Here is a 21,877-nt window from a genome sequence, read left to right as displayed (position 1 = left end):
TGGTTTTTGGGAGTGACCGTATCACCGACTGATATCATGCTGAAAACTCTTGCTATCAGAAAAGAAATTTTGGTCAGTGTTGTAATTTGGTCAGTGTAAGATGGTCAGTGTAATTTGTCACTGTAATTTGTCAGTGTGATGACCAAATTGATGGAACCTAGGGTTCTTTTAACAAATCCTCTGTTAACTGATGTATCAGTTTGCAAAATTACTCATTATAACTGCACTGCCAGAAAACATGTACAATACCGGACAAAACGTTATCAACTTTGGCCGTTTTCAGCGGAAGATGACCAACTTTGACAGTGTTTTTCGGTGTCTCCTGATTGTCCGATAAACTCAATTTTGTACGGCTGAACAGAGCAAAAATAGTACATCATTTTTGTAATTGACCATTTTTTTGTATGGACAGTACCATGAAAGTTATAGATTGTCAAAGTGAAATCGTCGAGATCTACATTTTTGTATATTTTTGAGCTCATAATAATGAGTTTGAAGCGAGTTACGCGCCGGCCCGGTTTGCAAGTATGGATTTTTTGATAATAAGATATTCAAGCATTGTTTTCAGGTACTCGTTCCCTCAAGTCCTTCTTCCGACCGTGTTGTCCTTCATCGACCGCCGCTTGAAGGATTGGCAAGAGTTCGTATGGGATTTCCACCAACTAACGAGGATATGCTGGCCTACGATAACGCACCTCCAGCGTACCAGGTAAACTTGTCAATCGATAACTTGAAATTTACCATTTGGCTTCTAGAGTTGTCATTGGAAACGACACGAACGATGAGAGCTTCTACGAGATCATGTCGAATGAAGAGGCATTCACGCTATTTTTTTTTAAAGTTTCCGTAAAAAGTGCCACATTAGGTCTTGAATGAGGAGACATCCGGCGGAAGATGCTCATTCCGAACAACGCTCTAACGACAATGCTGAAGATGTCGTGACAAACGTCTAGTGCACATGATCTAAGCACATCTTTCAATTTCGCTTTTTTTTCATCCCGATTCTTTTTTTATTATGCTTTTGATGTATTTTTATTTATTTAGCATCAATAAAATTTTATAAAAAAGAAATCTACCACAAATTTGGATAATGTATCGCATTCTTTATGGCCAGTATTGCACATGTGTGCCAAGTTTCAGCAAATTCTTAACCGGTGAATGAAAAAGGTTCCCTTGTGAGGAGCGAGGTTTTACTCCTACACATTTTTCTCCACGGCTCCTGTCGCTGGTTTTTCCCTTTCTCTTGTCCCGTTCCTTCTCCCAAACTGTTTTTTTTGTTTTGCCGTGTGCACAGCTCATTCGAAGGTTCTAGGTCTCTAACGGCGCATACAGGGGGGTCTCTCTGGGCCTCTGTCCTGATCTTCGACTGGACCCGCAGGCATTGTGAACAAGTAATATCTAGGCCTTGTGGCTGAATTATAAATCTTCTATTAGTAGATTCTGTCCCCCCTGTCCCCCTCTACCTACTATCTTACAAATATTGATTCTACAAGGCCAGCTACCCACATAACGTTGGTGTAGGCAGGCTAGTGACGTGACAGTCTCCATCTGTCCTCTTAATCGGCTGTGCTGGGTCACTTGGCCTGCGCGTTGTGCATCTCACACACTGTTTCACCCAGACGCTAGCCTATTCTGCGCTCTGCCATTTTTCTCGTATTCTTCTTTTGTTTCTAACGGGGACCTGGGTTATCACTATCTTGATTGTTACCGGGATGCAGTCGTGATAGAAATAACTTTTTGGATTTCTAAAAGATTTTTCATATTACATTTCTGTGCGGAGAAGTCAGACGGATTGATTTTGCCAAAATAAGCGTTTTTTACGAGGGTTCACCTCATGACATCCCAGCTTTTTCGTTTTTCTCTACACTATTTACAGTACTGACCATAAAGATTGCGACACTTGCAGTTTTTAGTTGAAAATTGTCAACTTTGTGACTGTGGCACGGCCTCCCTGATAGTCTCACAATATTGATTGTTTATGGAGTGTATAGATCACAAATAGGGCTTCATTTTTGTAGTTGACAACTTTTTTGTACTGATGCATCTGTAGAAGTTACAGGTGCATCCGTCTATGTAAAAAACTCATAAATTTCTTCTTTTAGCACTGGAAAAGTGCAAAAATAGCAAGGAAATACTTTGCGGATTGATAACTTCTTAGGATGTGCCCGTACAAAAAAGTTGTCAACTACAAAAATAAAGCTCTATCTGTAATCTATACACTCCATAAACAATCAATATTGTGAGACTATCAGGGAGGCCGTGTCACACTCACAAAGTTGAACATTTTCAATTAAAAACTGCAGTTGCCGGATTCTTTATGGCCAGTACTGTATGTGTTCACAAAGTTCAAACAATTTCGAAGCTCTCTTACCCATGTACTCATCCCTCTTACAACATTCATCATCAATCTATATAATTCGTTGTGCCAGTCAGCCTTCCGATTCCGTCCCTAAGTAGAGCTGCATGAATCGATACACCATCCTCACATACAGTTTTCCATATGACTACTCAAAGTGTATATGCACTCTCACTCTTCTCTCTTCCCACTTACACCTGTATCTTGTGTCATTCGCAATCGCAGTCACATTGAATGCTCATTGTGTTGGTGTATTGGATTTCAGTATGTATGTTCTTTGGAATATACAGCTGTGACGGTATGCTTCGTCAGCTTCCAGAGTATTTCTTTCTGGAATATTCCATACTTGCAAACCGGGCCGAAACTGGCCAGCGCGTAACTCGCTTCAAACTCAATGTTATAGGCTGAAAAATATACCAAAATGTAGATCTCGACGAGTTCTATGTCCTTGACCTACTACGAGCCGGATGGCTATTCGTTAATGTGCCGCGGGCCGGGCTAGAATGGCTTTTTTGGCCATTTTTGCGTTTTTTGGCACTTTTTCCGGGCCCGCGGCACATTAACGATTAGCCAACCGGCGCGTAGTAGGTCACGGACATAGAACTCGTCGAGATCTACATTTTGGTATATTTTTCATCCCATAATATTGAGTTTAACGCAAGTTTTGGGCCGGCCCGTGTCGGCCCGTTTCGGCCCGGAATATTCAGGCGCCTTAATCATTATTAATTTTTAGGCGCGCTTTCACAAACGAAATTTTGAACCTATAATATTTATTTTTAATCAATTATTCTTCTGACACTTACTTGGTACCCGCTTCCCAAATGAATTGTTCTCGATTTCAGGTCAAAAAATTCAAGGTATTCAATTTCAATCAAACTTTGTTGAAAAATAGTTCAGAAGCTTATAACGCTGTTTTCAAACAGTATGGAGCCAGAACCAATAAACACACACGGAGAGGAGAACATAAATCCATCGAAACAAACTCTTAGCGATGGATACACAAATCTGGACGGAATGACACATACTCCCGCATCTCATCCGATCAATACCAGCGGGGTAAGTAAATATGACCCGTTCAAACATTAAATAGCTTTTGAACACAAAAATAGTTTCTAAAAAGGTCTATCACAGTATACTCTGCAAGTTTTTGACTAATTTTGTATTAGAACTACAGTACCGGACAAAAAGGTATCAATTTTGGCTATTTTCAGTGTAAACTAACTTTGACAGTGTATTTCGGTGTCACCTGATTGCTCGATAAACTCAAGTTTATACGGGTTGGACAGAGCAAAAATAGTACATCATTTATGTAGTTGACCATTTTTTTGTACGGACACTACCATGAAAGTTATAGGTAAAGAAACCCATCACTCCTTGAAATCGACTAATTTCAATGCAAATTAGCGAAATTTTGGAGATTTTCACTTTGACAATCTATAACTTTCATGGTAGTGTCTCTACAAAAAAATGGTCAACCACAAAAATGATGTGCTATTTTTGCTTTGTCCAACCCATACAAAATTGAGTTTATCGGACAATCAAGTGACACCGAAATACACTGTCAAAGTTGGTCATTTTCCACTGAAAATTGCCGAAATTGATACCTTTTTGTCCGGTACTTTTTTTGTCCTAGTCTTTATAACCCAATAATTTAAATTATTCTATTTTAATATACAACAACATATTTTTCTAGTACCCATCGAACACAAACAGTATGCTTCATTACAACTACAATATCTATGAGACAGCAAATCAAACGGGATCCAACTACAGCAAACCGACTACACCTTTGATTGAACAAAGCGGAAATGCATCTCACGGTAAGCAGAAATTTTGAATCTGGTTTTTATGGAAACTGGTAATACTGATTGTCCCACAAAATAACTTTTTATGGGATCGTACAGATCAAAAGTAGAAGTTCATTTTTGTAGGGACACTATTTTGAAAGTTATAGGTTGTCAAAGTAAAAATCTCCGAAATTTCGCTAATTTGCATTGAAATTAGTCGATTTCAGGGAGTAATGCGTTTCTTTATCTGTAACATCGATGGTAGTGTCCATACAAAAAAATGGTCAACTACAAAAATGATGTACTATTTTTACTCTGTTCAGCCCATATAAACTTGAGTTTGTCTGACAATCAGGTGACACCGAAATACACTGTCAAAGTTGGTCATTTACAACTGAGAAAAGGCAAAATTGATACCTTTTTGTCCGGTACTGTAGTAGGTTTTGATGGCAGAAATGGACTCCCCATAGTCGAAAACACCTACAACACGTTTATCGATTTCAGGCTTCACAACTTACCCATCCACTGGTTCAACATCTGTCACCACCTCACCTCCTTCCAGCGACAGTTGTTCATCCGGCAGGAATTCCAGCTCACCGGATTCCTTTGTGAGCTCGGCGTCTTCCGGATTGTCAGTTGACCAAACGGATTTAACCTTACAAGAATTTGAAATAGTGCAAAAAAAGATCGAGCAGGATGGAACATACGGAATTACAAAACCGCCATACTCATACATTTCATTGATATCTATGGCTATGAAAATGTCGCCCAGGGGCCAATTGTCACTCTCAGGAATTTATAACTGGATAATGGACGTTTTTCCGTTCTACCGGGACAATCAACAAAGATGGCAAAATTCGATTCGCCATTCCTTATCATTCAATGACTGCTTTGTGAAAGTTGCAAGGTAAGCCTTATCTCGAGAAGTAAAAACCACAAAAAACTTTTTTTTTGACATTAAAAACTTTTCCACATACCGGGCCAAAAACTGGGCCGAAACAGGCCGACACGGGCCGGCCTGTAACTTGCTACAAACTCAATATTATGGGCTGAAAAATACACCAAAATGTAGGTCTCAACGAGTTCTATGTCTGTGGTCTACTACGGGCCGGATGGCTATTCGTTAATATGCCGCGGGCCGGGCTAGAATTGACCATTTTCGCGGCACTTTTTCCCGGCCTGCCGCACATTAACGAATAGCCATCCGGCGTAGGCCACGGACATAGAACTCGTTGAGACCAACATTTTGGTATATTTTTCAGCCCATAACATTGAGTTTGTAGCGAGTTACGGGCCGGCCCGTTTCGGCCCGGTTTGCAAGTATGCTTTTTCAGGCCCCTCAATGAACCAGGCAAGGGATGCCATTGGACACTCCACGAAAAGTGCGGAGAGATGTTTGAAAACAGAGGCCACCTCCGGCGTCAAACACGATTCAAGGTGAAGGAGCGTGCGCAACCAAAAAAGAAGAAGAGCGCTCACTCAAAACAGACAGTAATGGAGGTCAAGCAAAAGGAAATGAATGAGTTCTTCAATTCGTCTGTTGTTGCGAGCCCTGTGACAACGGTGGAGCAAGAAGAAGATATGAAAACAATTCAAGATGTAACATCTGCGGCTGCTGGAGCTGTTTCGGTGTCACATGACCATGCGTACTGGGGTGAAACCAGCAATGTTTACCAATCGGCTTCAGTGATTTCTAGTCCTCAAACTTATGAAGCAGCAGAGCCACAGGTTAGTGTTTGATTTTTTTTAAATAGTTGCAAACCGGGCCGGCCCGTAACTCGCTTCAAACTCAATGTTATGGGCTGAAAAATATACCAAAAAGTAGATCTCGACGAGTTCTATGTCCGTCAGGGATGTGCGGAACGGAAATCAGAAATTCCGAAATTTCCGACTTTTTTCGGGACTGTTTTCCGTCGGAACATTGCCGAATTTTATTTTCGGAACTTTCGGAAATTTCCGATTTCCGAGAATTTTTTCCGGAAAAACTTTAACGAGATTTCCGAAATTCCATATATTTTCATGATGATAAAAAAGAGAATTTGTGCGGAATCAAAAGAAATTGCTCTCAATCCAATGTGAACGGTGCCAAAACGTCCCACCTGAATCAAAATTTACAAAACTTTTAGTTTTTACTGCATATTTATTGGATTTTGACTATGAAAAGTTTGAAAAACCGAGTTTTCAAAATTTCCGGAATTTCCGAGTTCCGAAATTTCCGAAATTGTTATTTCCGCACATCCCTGATGTCCGTGACCTACGGGCTGGACGGCTATTCGTTAATGTGCCACGTGCCGGGCTAGAATGGCTTTTTTGGTCATTTTCGCGATTTTTGACACCTTTTCCCGGCCCGCGACACATTAACGAATAGCCATCCGGTCCGTAGTGGGTCAAGGAGCTAGAACTCGCTGAGATCTACATTTTGGTATATTTTTCAGCCCATAATATTGAGTTTAATGCAAGTTACGCGCAAGGCTGTCAGAAATCGCGGCCGGCCGTGAAGGGCCGCGGCCGGCCGCGGATTTTTCCTGAAAATTTCAAACAGCCGCGGCTTTCTAGAGTTTCATGACTTGATATACTTTTGACTAAAACTTTTTTGGGCCGACCGCGACTATTTGAGATTTTCAAGAAAAAGCCGGCCGTGCGACAGCCTTGGTTACGCGCCGGCCCGTGGTGGTCCGTTTCGGCCCGGTTTGCAAGTATGGGCTTTTATAATCTCGTAAAAAGAGGAATCAAACAATTCGATTTTCAAGTATAGTGCTACAAACGTTGAATTTATCAAAATTTTTAAATTTTACAGATGAACTTCAACGATCACTATCCATTGTCGTACGAATACAACGATTTCTCGACAAGTCTTCATCATCCACAAAACGATTCGAGCGAGTCCATTGTTTACAATTCGTCGGGTACTAGCGTCAATAACTACGATGGATATCCGAATACAATCTACAGGTGAGACTATATTTTATTTTATTCTATTCTCTAATTCATTTTATTTTCAGCTCGAGCGACCCAGATTCTGCAAGATATCTCTGAAGCATATATATTTTTATTCTGCATCACCATTAAGTGTCATCTAGGGCATTCTTATCATTTATTGAAAAGGGTGTACCGAATTGTACCGATTATCTCCCCCGAAAACCACTCGTTTTCAATTTCCACGTTATTCTATTATGATTAAATCGATATTGCGCAAAGGAGTGATATTAAATTTTGTTCTGTAATTCTGAATTGCATTGATTCTTTCTGCTATTTTATAATAAGTTTGATAAAATAAACATGAGACGATAGTTCAAGTAGAATAGGTTTATTGAGATAAAAGAGTCGAGATCAGAGGAAAAAGGGCGGAGCCAGAAGAGAAGTCGAGAGAAGAGATGGTGTCGAGAGAGTAGTGGAGATCAGGAGGCGGCGTCTGACTGAAAATAAGTACTCAGTAATGTTATCCGTAGAGCGCACTTTCCTACTTCCCCTATTTCACCGCAACTCACATTTGTCTGCATTGTCATTTCTTTTAGAATCGTCTTCCGATTTTTTAGCCATTATTCGACATCGTTCAAGAGTTTTTATCACTTTTCAATATGGAAATACATTTTCTGAGGAAATATATTTGGAGCAGTCGTTTTTTTTTTCTTTTTTTTTTCTATTGGAACCATTTCACGTGAAAGGTCGTTCTTTTTTCATCGTAACCTCAGAATTTCTGATTTTTTTTTTCGAAAATCGGATAATTCAAAAACAGGATTCTTATCAATATAGATTTCAACTAATGTGAACACAGTGGCGCCGCTGCTAGTCGTTCCACAAAAATAGAGGTGCACCCTCGATTTGTAGTGCCCCTCTAATAGAGTTGCCTTCCGACGGACCCTTTGAACAATAGAGGAATTTCTGACTATCATTTTTCGGGCTGGGGCGCTTCTGCCGCTTTTTTCTAATACATTTTTGATTGTATGGCTTCGAATTTTTTTCAAAAGCACCCCAGTCTCAAAACTTTAAAATCTCATAACTCGGCTCAAAATTGTCGTAGAACCTTCACCTCACTACCATTAGAAAGCTACTGAATCGCTGCATGCTCGGATCATATAAAACAACCACAACTTGTTTCAAATAGTCTGATTCAAAGCCTGCTTAGCACTGCGCACGTGGCAAAGCCTTATCTAGCGGAGCCAACCGGGAAGGGCGCTAATTACGACTCTTGTAATATAGGCGGATAGGAATTACTAGTCATGTTCATCATTTTCACAACTTTGCTCTTAAATGAATGACACTGACTTTAGCACTGTGGTGTAAAATAAATTTTCCAACTTTTTTAAAACGGTGGTAATTGAAGCACAAGATCATGTTGAGAAAAAGGAAAAAAAAAGAAAATTTTATATAAGAAATTTGAAAAATTCCATAGATACGGCAATTTCTTTCGAAGCGATTCAGTTCATGATTGGTGTTGCGCCAGGATGACGCAACTATGAGATGTTGGACAAGAAATACGATCGCTCGATGACGCATCCATTTATCATCTCTTGCCCCCCTTTTTTATCATTCCTGAAATATTCAAACGAATGAAAACTTGTTTTTAACATACATTTTTTTATTCATCAGATGAAGAATAAAAAATTAAAAAAGAAAGGGTGAAGAAAAGAAGAGGAGTAGGAAAAGGAGGCAGCAGGTCTCATTCATCGATGGATAAACACTCCAAAGGGAATAATCCGAATTCTTCACGTCCTTCGAACGAAAACAAAATACTCCTGTCGAGAACTGTCATGCCATAGCGGGAATAAAAGTATTCCAGGACCGTGACCCACTCCCTACGCCGATCGTTGTAGAAGAAACATTGCGACGGACTGAAAAAACAAAAATCAATTATACCCGCCATATTTTAGATTTTATTGTGATTAAATCCCCCCTTCCCCCTGTCCCAGCTATTTTGTACCCCTTCCCCCACATTTTTCGAGACAACATTTTGCATCCCTGGATATCGTTCATCCCCCTCAGAGTTGAGCGGAATTCCGCCTTCCGCCTTCCGCCTTCCGCTCTCCGCCAAAAAGTGTTTTATTCCGCCTTCCGCTTTCCGCTTTCCGCCATAAATTTTCCTATTTCCGCTTTCCGCCTTCCGCCTTCCGCTGTTTAAAGATTTTTTCCTCAGCATGAAAAATTTGATCACCTATTCCAATTTACTGATATTTTTGAGGTTTTTTGCAGCAAAGCTATCAGTGTTTACCGAAAAAACAACATTTAACACAAATTTAACCATTTTAGTGTTTTTTACTACAAAATAAGGCCAAAATCGTATTTTTGAAAGCGGCATTTTATTCCGCCTTCCGCCTTCTGGCATTTTTTCAATTCCGCTTTCCGCTTTCCGCCTTCCGTCAAAAAATTTTCGCTTCCGCCTTCCGCTCTCCGCTTTCCGCCGATATTTTTTCAATTCTGCCTTCCGCCTTCCGCTTTCCGCCCAAAAAATGTTCATTGCGCTTTCCGCCTTCCGCCTTCCGCCATTTCAAAAAACGCATTCCGCTCAACTCTGATCCCCCTCTCCACAAAATTTCTGAAAAACATTTCCTCCCACACCCTCTCATTCAAATTGGAACCGAAGAAACTTTCCCTTCGCCCGGAGTGTTGCGCCAGGATGACGCAACTATGAGATATTGGACAAGAAACACGATCGCTCGATGACGCATCCATCTTATCTTCTTTTGCCCGACGACCCCCCTCTTATCTCTCGCCGGCCGGACACGATCATCAATTGGATACCACACGGAACTTCCGGCGCCTGAGACGAAACCATTAACCGGAGGAGACACTGAGGAGCAACGAGAGACGGAGGACGATGACGCAAGGAAGAATGGAGTATAAAAGAAACCCCCTTTTGCTAGTAGAGTTAGTTGTAATTGTTAAGACAATAGCCCATCCTAAATCGTGATATTCCACTCCCAATCCAATTTCCCCCTTTCTTCCTAATTTTGCCCCTTACTTCTATTTACCTAATAAACTAAATATTCTACTACCACTGAACCTTCAATAAACCACAGGTGCAACAATTGGAATCCTCGAGGCAGTTGTCACAGCAAGCGACGGAGTGCACACGGCCTGTGATTGTGAACAGGTTTGTTCCGTGACGGATGTAGTCAAGGTCGTTTCTGAATAAAAGTATATGAAATGACGTATGTTAAAAGAAACTACATTTTTATTGCTGTTGGTCACAATGTCGTGAACTGACATACTTTAATAAAGTAAGGCCTGGTAATTTTTTTTTACTCAAAAATATTGTCGGGAGTAATTTTCAGATGTAGAAAATACAATATTTGAATTCAGCTCGTCGAGACTGTTCAGAAAAGTATAATCATGATAGGTTCGGAGCATTTTTGGGTCTCGACACGATTTACGAGGGGTACTGTAGTTTTCGCGTCGAGACCCAAATCACTCCAAATCTAGTCATGATCATACTCTTTCGAAGCGCGTTGGCGTGCTGAATACAAAATTACACGTTTTTTCTAATTTGAGACAAATCTGACGGAGTTACGGTCGATTTTGTAGTGTTTGATTTTCGAAAGGTTTCGAAAATCTGTAACTTGGTCATTTTTCAGTATTTTGTAGTGTTTTTTCGTGAGAAGTTGTAAAAACTTGAGTTATCTCTGTGAAAATTGTAGAAAAATCAGAAGTTTTTTCGTGAGAAGAAGAAAACTACAGTACCCCTCGTAAATCGTGTCGAGACCTAAAATACTCCAATCCCTATCATGATTATACTCTTTCGAAGCGCATTGGAGTGCTGAATCCAAAAATATAAATTTTATCTAATTTCAGATAAATCTGGCGAAGTTACGGTCGATTTTGTAAAGTGTTTGATTTTCGAAAAGTTTCGAAATTCTGCAACTTCCAAAAACCAGCTGTAGGTCAACATGGTTCCACTAAACTTTCCCAAATGTTGTATTTTCAAATTCAGCTCGTCAAGACGCTTCGAAAGAGTATAATCATGACTAGGGTTGAAGAAATTTGGGTCTCGTCGCGAAAACTACAGTACCCTTCGTAAATCGTGTCGAGACCTAAAATACTCCAATCCCTATCATGATTATACTTTTCTGCACAGTCTCGACGAGCTGAATTCAAATTTCGTATTTTCTACATCTGAAAATCACTCCCGACAAAATTTTTGAATTTTTAAAACATTTTCCAGTTTTTTTTTTTTTGCCAAAGTGTAGTCTGATAGAATGGGTTCCTACCGTGGCCGACCTGGCTCCCGACCATATCCATGATGGTCCTCCCCTCCGGCGCGCGCGCATATCCCCCCTCCCCCTCCTCCATGTCATTTCTCCGAACTCTCGCTGCTGGCCGCCTCTCTCTCTGTTTGTCTAACACTCTCCACTATTTGTGTACTCTCACGTACCCCCCTCGCGGTGTGTACTCTCTCGCGCCGCTGGCCGCTCTCTATCTTAGTGATGACGTCATAGTCAACAATAAGAAGCAATGAAAAAAAAAAACAAAAAAAAACAAAAAAAAAGGTCCAGAGAGAAAGGAATGTAGTATCAATTTAACTTACGAAATTCTGCGTCCTGACGGTGCACACCCCTTACTTCATTGTACAAGTCATCTCTTTTTTTTTTCAACTCTTCATTTTGATTCTCCAATTTTTGATTCTTTTTTTCCAAGTCTTCGATGTTGTCTTCTGAAAATAAAATACACGTGTCAGGTTGCGTTCAGAATTGCACTTCCTCTATTGGTGGGGGCTAAAAGAAGGTTGTGACGATAAGTCATGAGTCCCAGGTTCCCGCCGTGAGGAAAACCCCAGACTTGCAAGAGTCCGGGTCGGCCCGGATTTGAATTTTTGAACTTTTATCACCCCTACTTTTTTTTGTTGCAAAAATACGTTTTCTACAAATTTTCCATAAATTCTTTCTTGAGTATATTCCTCAAAAACCTTTGAAACCTACAAAAAATCAACTTTAGAATTTTTTTGGGAAAAAAATCGGAAAATTTTCGAAAAAAAATTTGAATTTTTTCACTACTGAAATTCCGGGTCGGAGAAATTTTGATTTCGGCCCGGCCCGTTTTAAGTCTGAAGAACCCCTAACATGTTTTGTATTGATTGGGATGCTCTTCCTAGGTGAATTTTAACGTAGGGAACTCTACTGATGTGGGAGGTGATAAGTAAAGATTCCCAAAGTCTCATTATGGGGAAGATTCCTCAAATTATGCTCAGCACTTTCTGTTGTTCCAGCTACCCACGAAATCCCATAAAAAGTCACTCACTTTGATTTCCCAGGTCCTTGGCAAGATTACGGAGTTTCTTGTTTTGTTCCAATCGACTCTTGTCCAACAGCTCGTATGTTTCCTCTGGAATTATATTATTGCAATGTATGTGACACTCAAGAATACACTGACTAGCACACTTCATCTGATAAGAGTTTTTCTGTAAGAAAAAACTCACTCAGCTCTTGCAATTCATTACTCAATCTTGAAATTTCCGTAATTTTCTCAGTCAGTGTGAGCTGGAGAACCGAGTCTGAAATGTCAAAAATTAAAAAATATATTGTTTCAGATTCGACATCTTACATTTTGTCTTTTGACTCGTGAACTCATTCTGCGCATTATAAAACTTCTCCATCCATTCGTGTTTACCATCCTGGACCTTCTGAAGGTTCTCGTCAGAAAATTTCAAAATTTCCATCTTTGCGTCGTTGGTACCCTTCCTCCAAACATCAATTTCTTTCTCTGGAAAAAAAGGAATTTAAAAGTTTCAGAACACGAACTAACTCTGTTGCTCAACTTCCTGCTTCAAATCCTCGATTACTGTCGCGTTGTAATGCTGTTCCAGCACCTTTAAATCGACTGCAAATCATGATTGATGTTTGCTCTTATCATATTTTTATAAAGTGACTCACATTCTTTCATCTTCTGCCTGATCTTGTCGCAAATCTCCTCCACAAAATCGCTGACAAACCCAAGACACGATTCGCAGACATTTGGAGCTTGCTGAAAGCAATTTATCCGAAATCTAAATAAACGAAACGTACAAACTCACGGCGCAAACAAAGCATCCACACCTTTCCCACTTCTTGGACGTGCTGCAGTATCGCAGCAGTGACGAAGAAAATGTCGGTTTATTCAGTGTTCTAAAAGAAATAATAGGAGTTTTTCATTTACAGCACTGTAGATGCTCTATTTACAAATGATGATGAGAAAAACTCATGAAAATGTAAAACTGGACATTATCTGTGTTCTAGATCAGTTACAGCTCTGTTCCAGTATCATTATGCCAAACCTGACCGGATTCTCATAGAAATTGCTAGATCTACATTTGTGTTTTTCTACTCTAAATTTAAATACAAGAAAAGTGAAAAGCTGGTATGGCTTGTGAGTGGAAACACAAGGAAACATCGAGAAGGTTAAATCGGAAGTATGAGATCCTTGGCAGCAACGAGAGCGAAGAGAAAAGCATAACACAGATGAAGATTTGAATAGGAGTTTGTAAAACGGCGTGCAAAATAGGTGAGAAATTCTAAAATCTGCTCTAAATAAAAATACAAATTACTCAGGCCATCATGATAACTAGCAGACAAGCAACGGGTCGCCCTAGAAAACAAATTCTCATGGCCCGGCGTGAGAACATCACGAAAAGAATGTTATTTACCAAAATAATGAAGGAGACATGTCCGGCGTGGTGACTTCATTTTAAAAAAAGTTACAGTAGTTCATTGCTGAGTTCATAGTCTGGAAAAAAGCGTCTCTAACTTTTTTCTCTATTCAAAACTAGGAAAACGTTTTCAACTACAAAATACGAGAATTGTTCTTGAAAAGCCTAAAAATCCTGATTTTATAATAAATAAAAAACATCAGAATCGGTGATCAAAACAAGAATGAAATCGGGAGAGTATTCAAAACATAGTAAATTTCATTATATAATTGGAAGCACTAAGCAAAATCTTCAAAATTCAATCCGAAAACTGCGAAAAGGATAACACCTATTCTAAGAAGGCGAACAGAGAGGAGTCAATACCATACTTGGAATGGGCCGGGCCGGGCCGGGCCGATTTGAGAATTTTCACCGGCCCGGCCTGGCCCGGCCCGGCCCGGTGAAAATTTTGTGTAAAAATCGTGCATATTTTTGGCTCCGGGCTGACCGGGCCGGGCCGGAAATGAGTCAGAGGGTTGTAAGACTCGGCAAACGCCGTTTTTTGCTTCTTTCCCTATGAGTCATCCTAACAGTGTTTGTTTCCAAGGTTTGGGTCCCGTCGTGAATGACTAATTTTGATTTGTCATCAAAAAAAAAAAGAATTGGGATGAGGGAATACGAATTGAAACCAATATAGTGGAGAATTAACAAAAGACAAACTAGGAAAATTATTTCATACAAATACACGGATTGTTATACCTGTTTTTGTTTATTTAAAAACTTTATTGTTAAGACATTATTTTGGAAAAGAAGTTTGAAAATAATTTGGTGTTACTATGCTATTTCGCCCTTCCTAGTCTGGAAGAATACAAGGAAAACAAAGAAAGTACCGCCTTTGTCTGGTATTTAAAAAAAAAGAGAACTTGTGAGATCTAATGACTTAGTTTTAACTAAAATTCAGATTATGTTTATTATATTCGATATAAACACTTTTTGAAATTAAAATTTTTAAGTATTTCGATGGGGAAACAAGTCATGAAAGGAAACAAGGTATGTAGTTATTGTTAAATAACTATTTAAAAAAAATAATTCTGTTTTGCAAATTATAAAAAACAAAAATATCTCTAACAGAAATACCTTTACCACGCTTTAACTATGTTTAACATAATAAAAATGAGTGAAAATGTATTTTTATTCCAGAACTGTATTGCATTTGCTGGTTCAATTTTTGATTTGTTCGTTTAGATTGAGGAAAACTTGTAATTATGACTGTCAAAACAGTGTTTTCTGATAAGTTTCGGGGATACGATTCTCGCATCGAATGTGCCAGAGAGGGTATGGGGGACCCCTACGACATGTCCCCATCCTTTCTCTCTGGACCTTTTTTTTTGTTTTTTTTGTTTTTTTTTCATTGCTTCTTATTGTTGACTATGACGTCATCACTAAGATAGAGAGCGGCCAGCGGCGCGAGAGAGTACACACCGCGAGGGGTGTACGTGAGAGTACACAAATAGTGGAGAGTGTTAGACAAACAGAGAGAGGCGGCCAGCAGCGAGAGTTCGGAGAAATGACATGGAGGAGGGGGAGGGGGGATATGCGCGCGCGCCGGAGGGGAGGACCATCATGGATATGGTCATGAGCCAGGTCGGCCACGGTAGGAACCCATTCTATCAGACTACACTTTGGCAAAGATCAAAGATCAACTTATGTCGTAGGGGACCCCCATACCCTCTCTTCAGCGTTGTTACCAACAGCAATAAAAATTTAAAATTTTCAAGCAATTTGGGTCTCGACACGATTTACGAGGGGTATTACAATCACAGCTTCTTAAAAAAAAATTTAATTTCCAAAACACTTACACAACGATTTCGACTTTGAACGTCAACGTTGGGTTGACTCTATTCCCGGAAGCCCATATTTTCAATTGAATCATGTCCATTCGGGAAGACATCGAATACACGGAAGGTGGCGATGTTCCCAATTGGATAGCTAAAACTGTTCTGATGTTTTTGAGGTCTTGAATTTATATAGAGACAATAAAGATACTTACTCTGCGGTACTGGTCTCTGCTGACGCTTCGTTTTCTCGTCTCACCTGGAATTTAAAATCTGAATTTGAAATCGCCAAAATCTCAAAAATTTATCATCAATATTCTTTTTTTTGCTTGTTTTCAGAACTAAAACGGTTTCTGGAGTAGAGACAGGGCCGTTGAGTTTCTGATCATTTTTCTGGATCTCATATTTCTAGAAAATTTCGAAAATAGGTGAGCACCCATTTCTTGCATACTTGTCACGGGCCGGGCCGGGCCGGGTCGGGCCGAAATCAAAAAAATGTTCGGCCCGGCCCGTGGCCCGGCCCGCTCGGCCCGTTTTGAAACAGTTTTTGAAACATTTTTGAAAATTTGATGTTTTTTGTGGAAATTTTTTGAAAAAAAAAAGTTTTCGAATAAAACTTCAAAATTCAATAAAAAGGTAAATATGTATGATATATATAAAACGCGTGTGGGCTCTGTCTGTGGATTTGTCGGTGTGTTTTTCAGGATGTCCGCAAGATTTTTGAGAAATAAAGGGGAGAGCGCGCCCTGGGCAAAAGTCGAACTCTCGCCCTTTCAGCGACAGGCGTGAGCGTTACACAGGTGAATCGCGTCGCGTGTATAATTTGCCAAATATTGTTCGCGTGTATGTCTGGATGGGTACAACTTATGCCGTCTCTAATTGACGTATTTTTCATGAGTAGCGAACACTCACGTATAAACGATGTACAATACGTCTACAGCGACCGAAAATAGGTATATTTGGCATGTCGCGAAGAGAATAATTTGTGTATCGCGATAAAAATAATTCATGTATAGCGAAAATGTGCTGCTGAAAAATCGATCCAGAAATTTTTTATTGAAATTAGAATACAAATACAAACAAATGCAACTAAAAACCTTATTCCATACACATATTTTGTTGATTCGCAACTTCTTGCTGACTGATCTGCTGGCCAAGTCGTTGAAGTGTTCTCGGTCGTAGAGTTTCCATTTCTGTAGTGGATGTTGACTTCTATCCTGAAACTTATATTCTCACAGTCTCTTAATTTTTCAATTTGGGTAGTAACAAATTTTGGGAAAATACGGGAAAATTATCGGAAATTCACCGCGGAGCATTGTCAATCGCTTATTCAAAATGAAATTTCAGTATGTCAGATGACTCGAAAGCAGGATGAGAAGAGTCTTAAACCAAAAACCCGCAGATAACCCAGAATTTCCTATTAATAGGCCTATTGTCTTCCTCCAGGTGAAATTCAAATGTTTAGTACCTTTCGCTGATCACATTTCCTCGTCAGTTTCATTCGAATCCTTAATTATTCCAATTGTCTTCCACTCCCACATTTGATTCGATCGGGTCCTCATCTCCGATTCTAGATGCTCATCTCTACTTCTGTAAACTGTCTTTTTGACATATATCATACGGTTTACCAACAAACCTACTGTTTTCTATGAACCAGCCATCTTGGAATAATATCGAAACATCATTACTTCTATTCCATTGGTTGGAATATGCAGAACATAGTAGTAATAAAAAGTGAAAACCGAAAAAATCAGAAAATGCACAAAAATAATTGTGTGTCACCTTTTCGCGACTTACAGTTTATGCGCCTATTATATATCTGCAGGCACCGATTCGCGGATACACGAATCATTTGCCTCTTTTTTCGCCACTTGTCAATTATTCGTTCATTACATGCCAGCCAAGTATAATTCATGAGTCGCGATTCACCTGTGTAACCACTCGGCCACGTGAACACTTTTGTTAGAGGGTGAACAGGAAAATAAGAAGAGGCCAGCCGGATGAAGCGCCGAAGGCGCGGCAGCCAGGCTGGTGTATGATAATTTAAGAATTTTTTCTCTAAATTTTCGAAAAATTTCAAAAAATTGTGTTACAAAATGAGTACACATTTTTGAATCCGGGCCGGCGGGCCGGCCCGATTTTTGACAAGTATGATTTTTTGAATGTTCAAAATCTACAAAATTTCAGAATTAGAAAACAATAAAAATTAGGCTTTTCGACAGTGTAAAATAACTTGTTTTCAGTGTTTTTAAGATCAAAATTCGAATTTTATCAAATTTTAGCCAATTTTTTGCAAAATATCGATATTATAATATTAAATTCAGCGCTGCTCAAGACAAGGCTTAAATTTCAGTCAATTTCCAGAGAGGCCGGTCTGTTAGAGTTTTAAAAAGGTAGTTGGAAATAAAGTATATAATGATAACTTCTAATTTCCACTAAATTGCTGAATAATCGATATTTTTCATACTAATTTCGTAAATTTAGGTATATATTTTTCAATGCCTCTCTTTTTTAACTCACCATTTAAAATATAATAAAAAACAATAATTAGTACTCAATAATAATCATAAATAGTTTTTTTTCGGCATTTATTCAGTAAAACGCCTAGAAATCAGGGGAGGGGGGGAGACAAGACAGGATATTGTTTGAATGAGGCAGTGTTCCCTCTCTTCATTGGAATGTGTTCGATGGAGCGCACTTGCTGTGTAAACAAAGGAGAAGGGAAGAGAGGAAGCGGCCAAATGATAGGTTATCGTTTTGGCCGCGAAAGTTTTCACATTAGTCGAAATCTATATACATATATTTTTCCAGTTAAACAAATTTAGACCTTTACTTTTCAAGTTTACAGTTTTAAAGATTTAGAGATACAGGAATTTGGAGTTAGAAAAGTCATCAATCTTCAAACTCTTGTGTCTCAAAAATGGGCGGAGCTATCAAAAAGTTGTCAAGTACAAAAATGTAGCACTAGATTTGAATAATTGAATAAAAATGAAATTTAATGAAATTCGTCAGCAGAGAACGTTATAACTGACCTCCAAACTAGACTGAGAATAGGAATTGCTGAGGGTTGACTGGTATTTGAAAATACCAGCAAAAAATAACCACAACATTATTTGAAAAAGAAGAGGACAAAATATTCAAAATTCCGGAATCACGGAAAAATAATTATAATAATACGAATAAGCACATATCTTTTTCTTTTGTTGTTGTTGTCCGATCCTTGACGTCAGGTGATCCGGAAGTGAAACTTTCGTTGGACGAGGAGTTGACAATGTCCTGGAGCTCAATTAAAGTGGAAACGACTCATTGTTACAGTAACCCATTGCAAACGACAAGGGTACTAACATTGGTGTGATATCGGGGCTGAAAGGCCACAGTCATTTCTTTGGGTAGATTGGACAGCGATTGGGCGTATCGATCTGTAAAATAGTGATTATCGAAAATTGAAAATTCAACAGTTCCAATTTCTCACCCCGATTCAGTGTCGATTAGCATCCCAAGTAATACATAAAACTCTTCTGGGAAAAGCTCTTTGATTAAATTTGCATCTCGTTTTGCAATAACTTTTTGGAAATTATTGAGAACTTTAACGCATGTGCCATGGTATGGACTGAATTCCTTGTCAACTCCATTGTTTGCGCAAATCACTGATCCGAAAAGAAGCACGAACACAGTTAGAGTGAAGGGAACACTCGTGACAGCGAAGATTTCCGAAAATTAAAAAAAAAGGTCTTAAGGATTTTGTAATTGACAACGTTTTTGTAGGGGCACATCCTAAGAAGCTACAAATCTAAACAGCTCGAAAATCTCAAAGGCGCGCCAGATAGCTTTGAAAACTGACAGAACCCGAATCTGTCTGGCGTGCTGTTGACGCGTTTCTTGAAAGATGAGCGCCAAAGGCACCCCAGACTTGGATTTTCAAAATTTTCAAAGGTTCACAATTTTTCAAAAGTTCTAGACCACTTTTTATCTAAAAAATAGCAAAAAATCAATGAGTCTGGCGTGCCTTTGACGCGTTTTCAGAGTTCACTTAATACATGTCAAAGTTGGTTTTGACGCATTTTTTAAAATGAGAATTTTAAAAACAAAAAAACGCGCCAAAGGCGCGCCAGACAACCTTTTTCCCTAACTCTAGTCATTCCAATTTAGTAAATTTTGTACATTTTTCAACTTCACTCCACTCACCTTTTAAAACTCTATAAAAATATATAATTAGAACTCAAAAATAATCAGATTTGTTGGTTTTTTGGCATTTATTCAGTAAAACGCCTAGAAATTAGAAGTTTTCATAAGGAAAACTCAAAAAATAAGGGGAGATTTTCGAAAATCAGAAAAGTGACAAAAAAGACTTATGGCCTACCTTATATAGAGAGCTTTTATGGCCTAATAAAAAGAACATCATAAACCGATAAAAAAAATCAAAAAATAAAACGTGGGGTTCGAGGCACCGTTGTAAAATAAAACAAACAAGAAAACCGTAGAAAGGACTTCAAAGGAAAGCAAAACATAGTGCACAGAAGTGAGATCGTAATCTATCTTCAAACATGTGTAGCTCAAAAGTGGGCGGAGCTACCGAAAAGTTGTCAACTGCAAAAATGAAGCGCTAGATTTGAATAATCGAGTGAATATAAAATTTGATGAAATTCGTCAAGAGGGAACGGTATAACAGACCTCCGAACTTGACTATCTAAGTTGGCTGAAAAACTAGAACATTGTTTGAAAAATGTCAAATTTATCGTAATTTCACGGAAATAAGATTTAAAAGATAACAGGGACAAAGGATACAGGAGGATATTATGTTTATCGTTGCCGGAAACCTTTTGGAGTTGGACGAGGAGTTGGCGAGTTCCTTGAGCTCAATATCAGTGTTTGGCTGATTCTGGATCACTCAACGATTCAGAAGAAGCGACTGGAGCGAGATTCTCTTCTTGGTTTTCATTTTCTTCTGGCGTCTCCGTTTTCACCTTCATTTTCACCTAAATAAAAACATTCTCAATCTTTATTTACTAACCGAATAGACTTACCAGTGAAGCCAAGAGCAAGAATATGGAAACAACACTGAGTAACGCCACGTCCTTCTCTCTCGAATTCTCCAACCGTCTTTCCGATAGATGTGACTTCGTGATCTACAGGAAAAATGTAAATTTTTAAAATTTGGACAGCAGAGTGATGAACTTTTGAAAAACCTATTTTTATGGTGATTGGTTTAAAATGAAGTTTGGACTTCATTTTATGCAATTTGGTCAGTGTAGTTTCACACTGTAGAAAAGGTGGTCAGTTTAAAATCGACCAACTTTGAGAACTGGTCATGACACCTTTTATTCGATTTTATTAAATTTACATTTTTATTGTAGATCGCAGACAGGGTTAGATTTTTGTAGTTGACAACTTTTTGGTAGCTCCGCCCATTTTTGAGATATGCGCCTTTAAAGTTGGGATTTCGCAAAAATTGAACGATTATCATTTTTTACGCTAAAATGTGATTTTCACATCAAAACAACCAGAAAATTTTGTTCCTAACGTTAAGAACTATTCAAAATCTAATTTTCACCTTTGGAAACCATATGTTTTGCAAAAATTAGGCCAAGAAGGTTTTGGTCAAGGTGCACCACTATGAGAATGGGTACCAGGGTTTTATCCTGCTTGGAGTCAATTTTTGTTATTTACTTTTCAATTTTTCTGTTTCTAATGTACTTTATCTTGTAGATCAAAAATAGGGCTATATTTTTGTAGTTGACCACTTTTTGTTAGCTCCTTCCACTTTTGAGATATGCGCCTTTAAAGATAGCCTCCCCTTCTTTCTGTTTAAAGGCGCATATCTAAAAAGTGGGTGGAGCTATCAAAAGGTTGTCAACTACAAAAATTAAGCTTTGGATTCAGTCTACAATTTATCACCAGACACTTTATACTATTTCATAGTGTAGTCCTCGTGGACAAGTTAGCTTACCAATTTTCAAAAATAAACGAAATCCCTGTCCTTGATGCACGTGTTTTTTGACGATGTGCTTGACCATATCCTGGTCCATATTTCGTCTTTTTTGAAACCAATTAAAGAGGTCCATCCACAACGTCCAATTTGCAAGACCGTTGATGTAGAACTCGACCTTTGATGGTTATTTCCGTAAGATTGTCACCTGCAAACCAAAAGATTTTCAAATTGAATCAAAAACTGGTGAGATTGAATGATTTTTTGCACTTTTTAGCAAGCTTTTAGTCAGTTTTTTTTGCAAAATATTGATATTATAATATTATTTTCTGCGCAAGACAAGCCTTGAATTTCAGTCAATTTCCAGAGAGGCCGGTC

General features: G+C 38.8%; 2 protein-coding genes across 2 annotated transcripts; one reads left to right on the top strand and one right to left on the bottom strand.

Moving 5' to 3' along the window:
- Window positions 1-3,280: 3,280 nt before the first annotated feature.
- Window positions 3,281-7,179, top strand: GCK72_003100 (uncharacterized protein; the record flags this gene model as incomplete). Its single annotated transcript, XM_053723812.1, has 6 exons — window positions 3,281-3,412; window positions 4,050-4,176; window positions 4,648-5,050; window positions 5,478-5,871; window positions 6,941-7,095; window positions 7,146-7,179. 6 exons carry the CDS (start codon window positions 3,281-3,283, stop codon window positions 7,177-7,179), a joined length of 1,245 nt encoding a protein of 414 aa, XP_053592457.1.
- Window positions 7,180-10,132: 2,953 nt separating this feature from the next.
- On the bottom strand, window positions 10,133-21,599 carry GCK72_003099 (uncharacterized protein; the record flags this gene model as incomplete). Its single annotated transcript, XM_053723811.1, has 15 exons — window positions 10,133-10,268; window positions 10,822-10,897; window positions 11,666-11,791; window positions 12,376-12,459; window positions 12,554-12,628; window positions 12,679-12,837; window positions 12,880-12,954; window positions 13,008-13,098; window positions 13,148-13,238; window positions 15,598-15,738; window positions 15,789-15,832; window positions 16,671-16,790; window positions 18,919-18,992; window positions 20,598-20,699; window positions 21,521-21,599. The coding sequence occupies 15 exons, from the start codon at window positions 21,597-21,599 to the stop codon at window positions 10,133-10,135; spliced, it is 1,473 nt and encodes a 490-aa protein (XP_053592456.1).
- Window positions 21,600-21,877: the final 278 nt, after the last annotated feature.

This window comes from Caenorhabditis remanei, chromosome I, assembly GCF_010183535.1.
Source record: "Caenorhabditis remanei strain PX506 chromosome I, whole genome shotgun sequence".
Classification (NCBI taxonomy): domain Eukaryota; kingdom Metazoa; phylum Nematoda; class Chromadorea; order Rhabditida; family Rhabditidae; genus Caenorhabditis; species Caenorhabditis remanei.
Note: the sequence above shows the minus strand (reverse complement) of the source record. Positions and strands in the feature narration are given on the sequence as shown.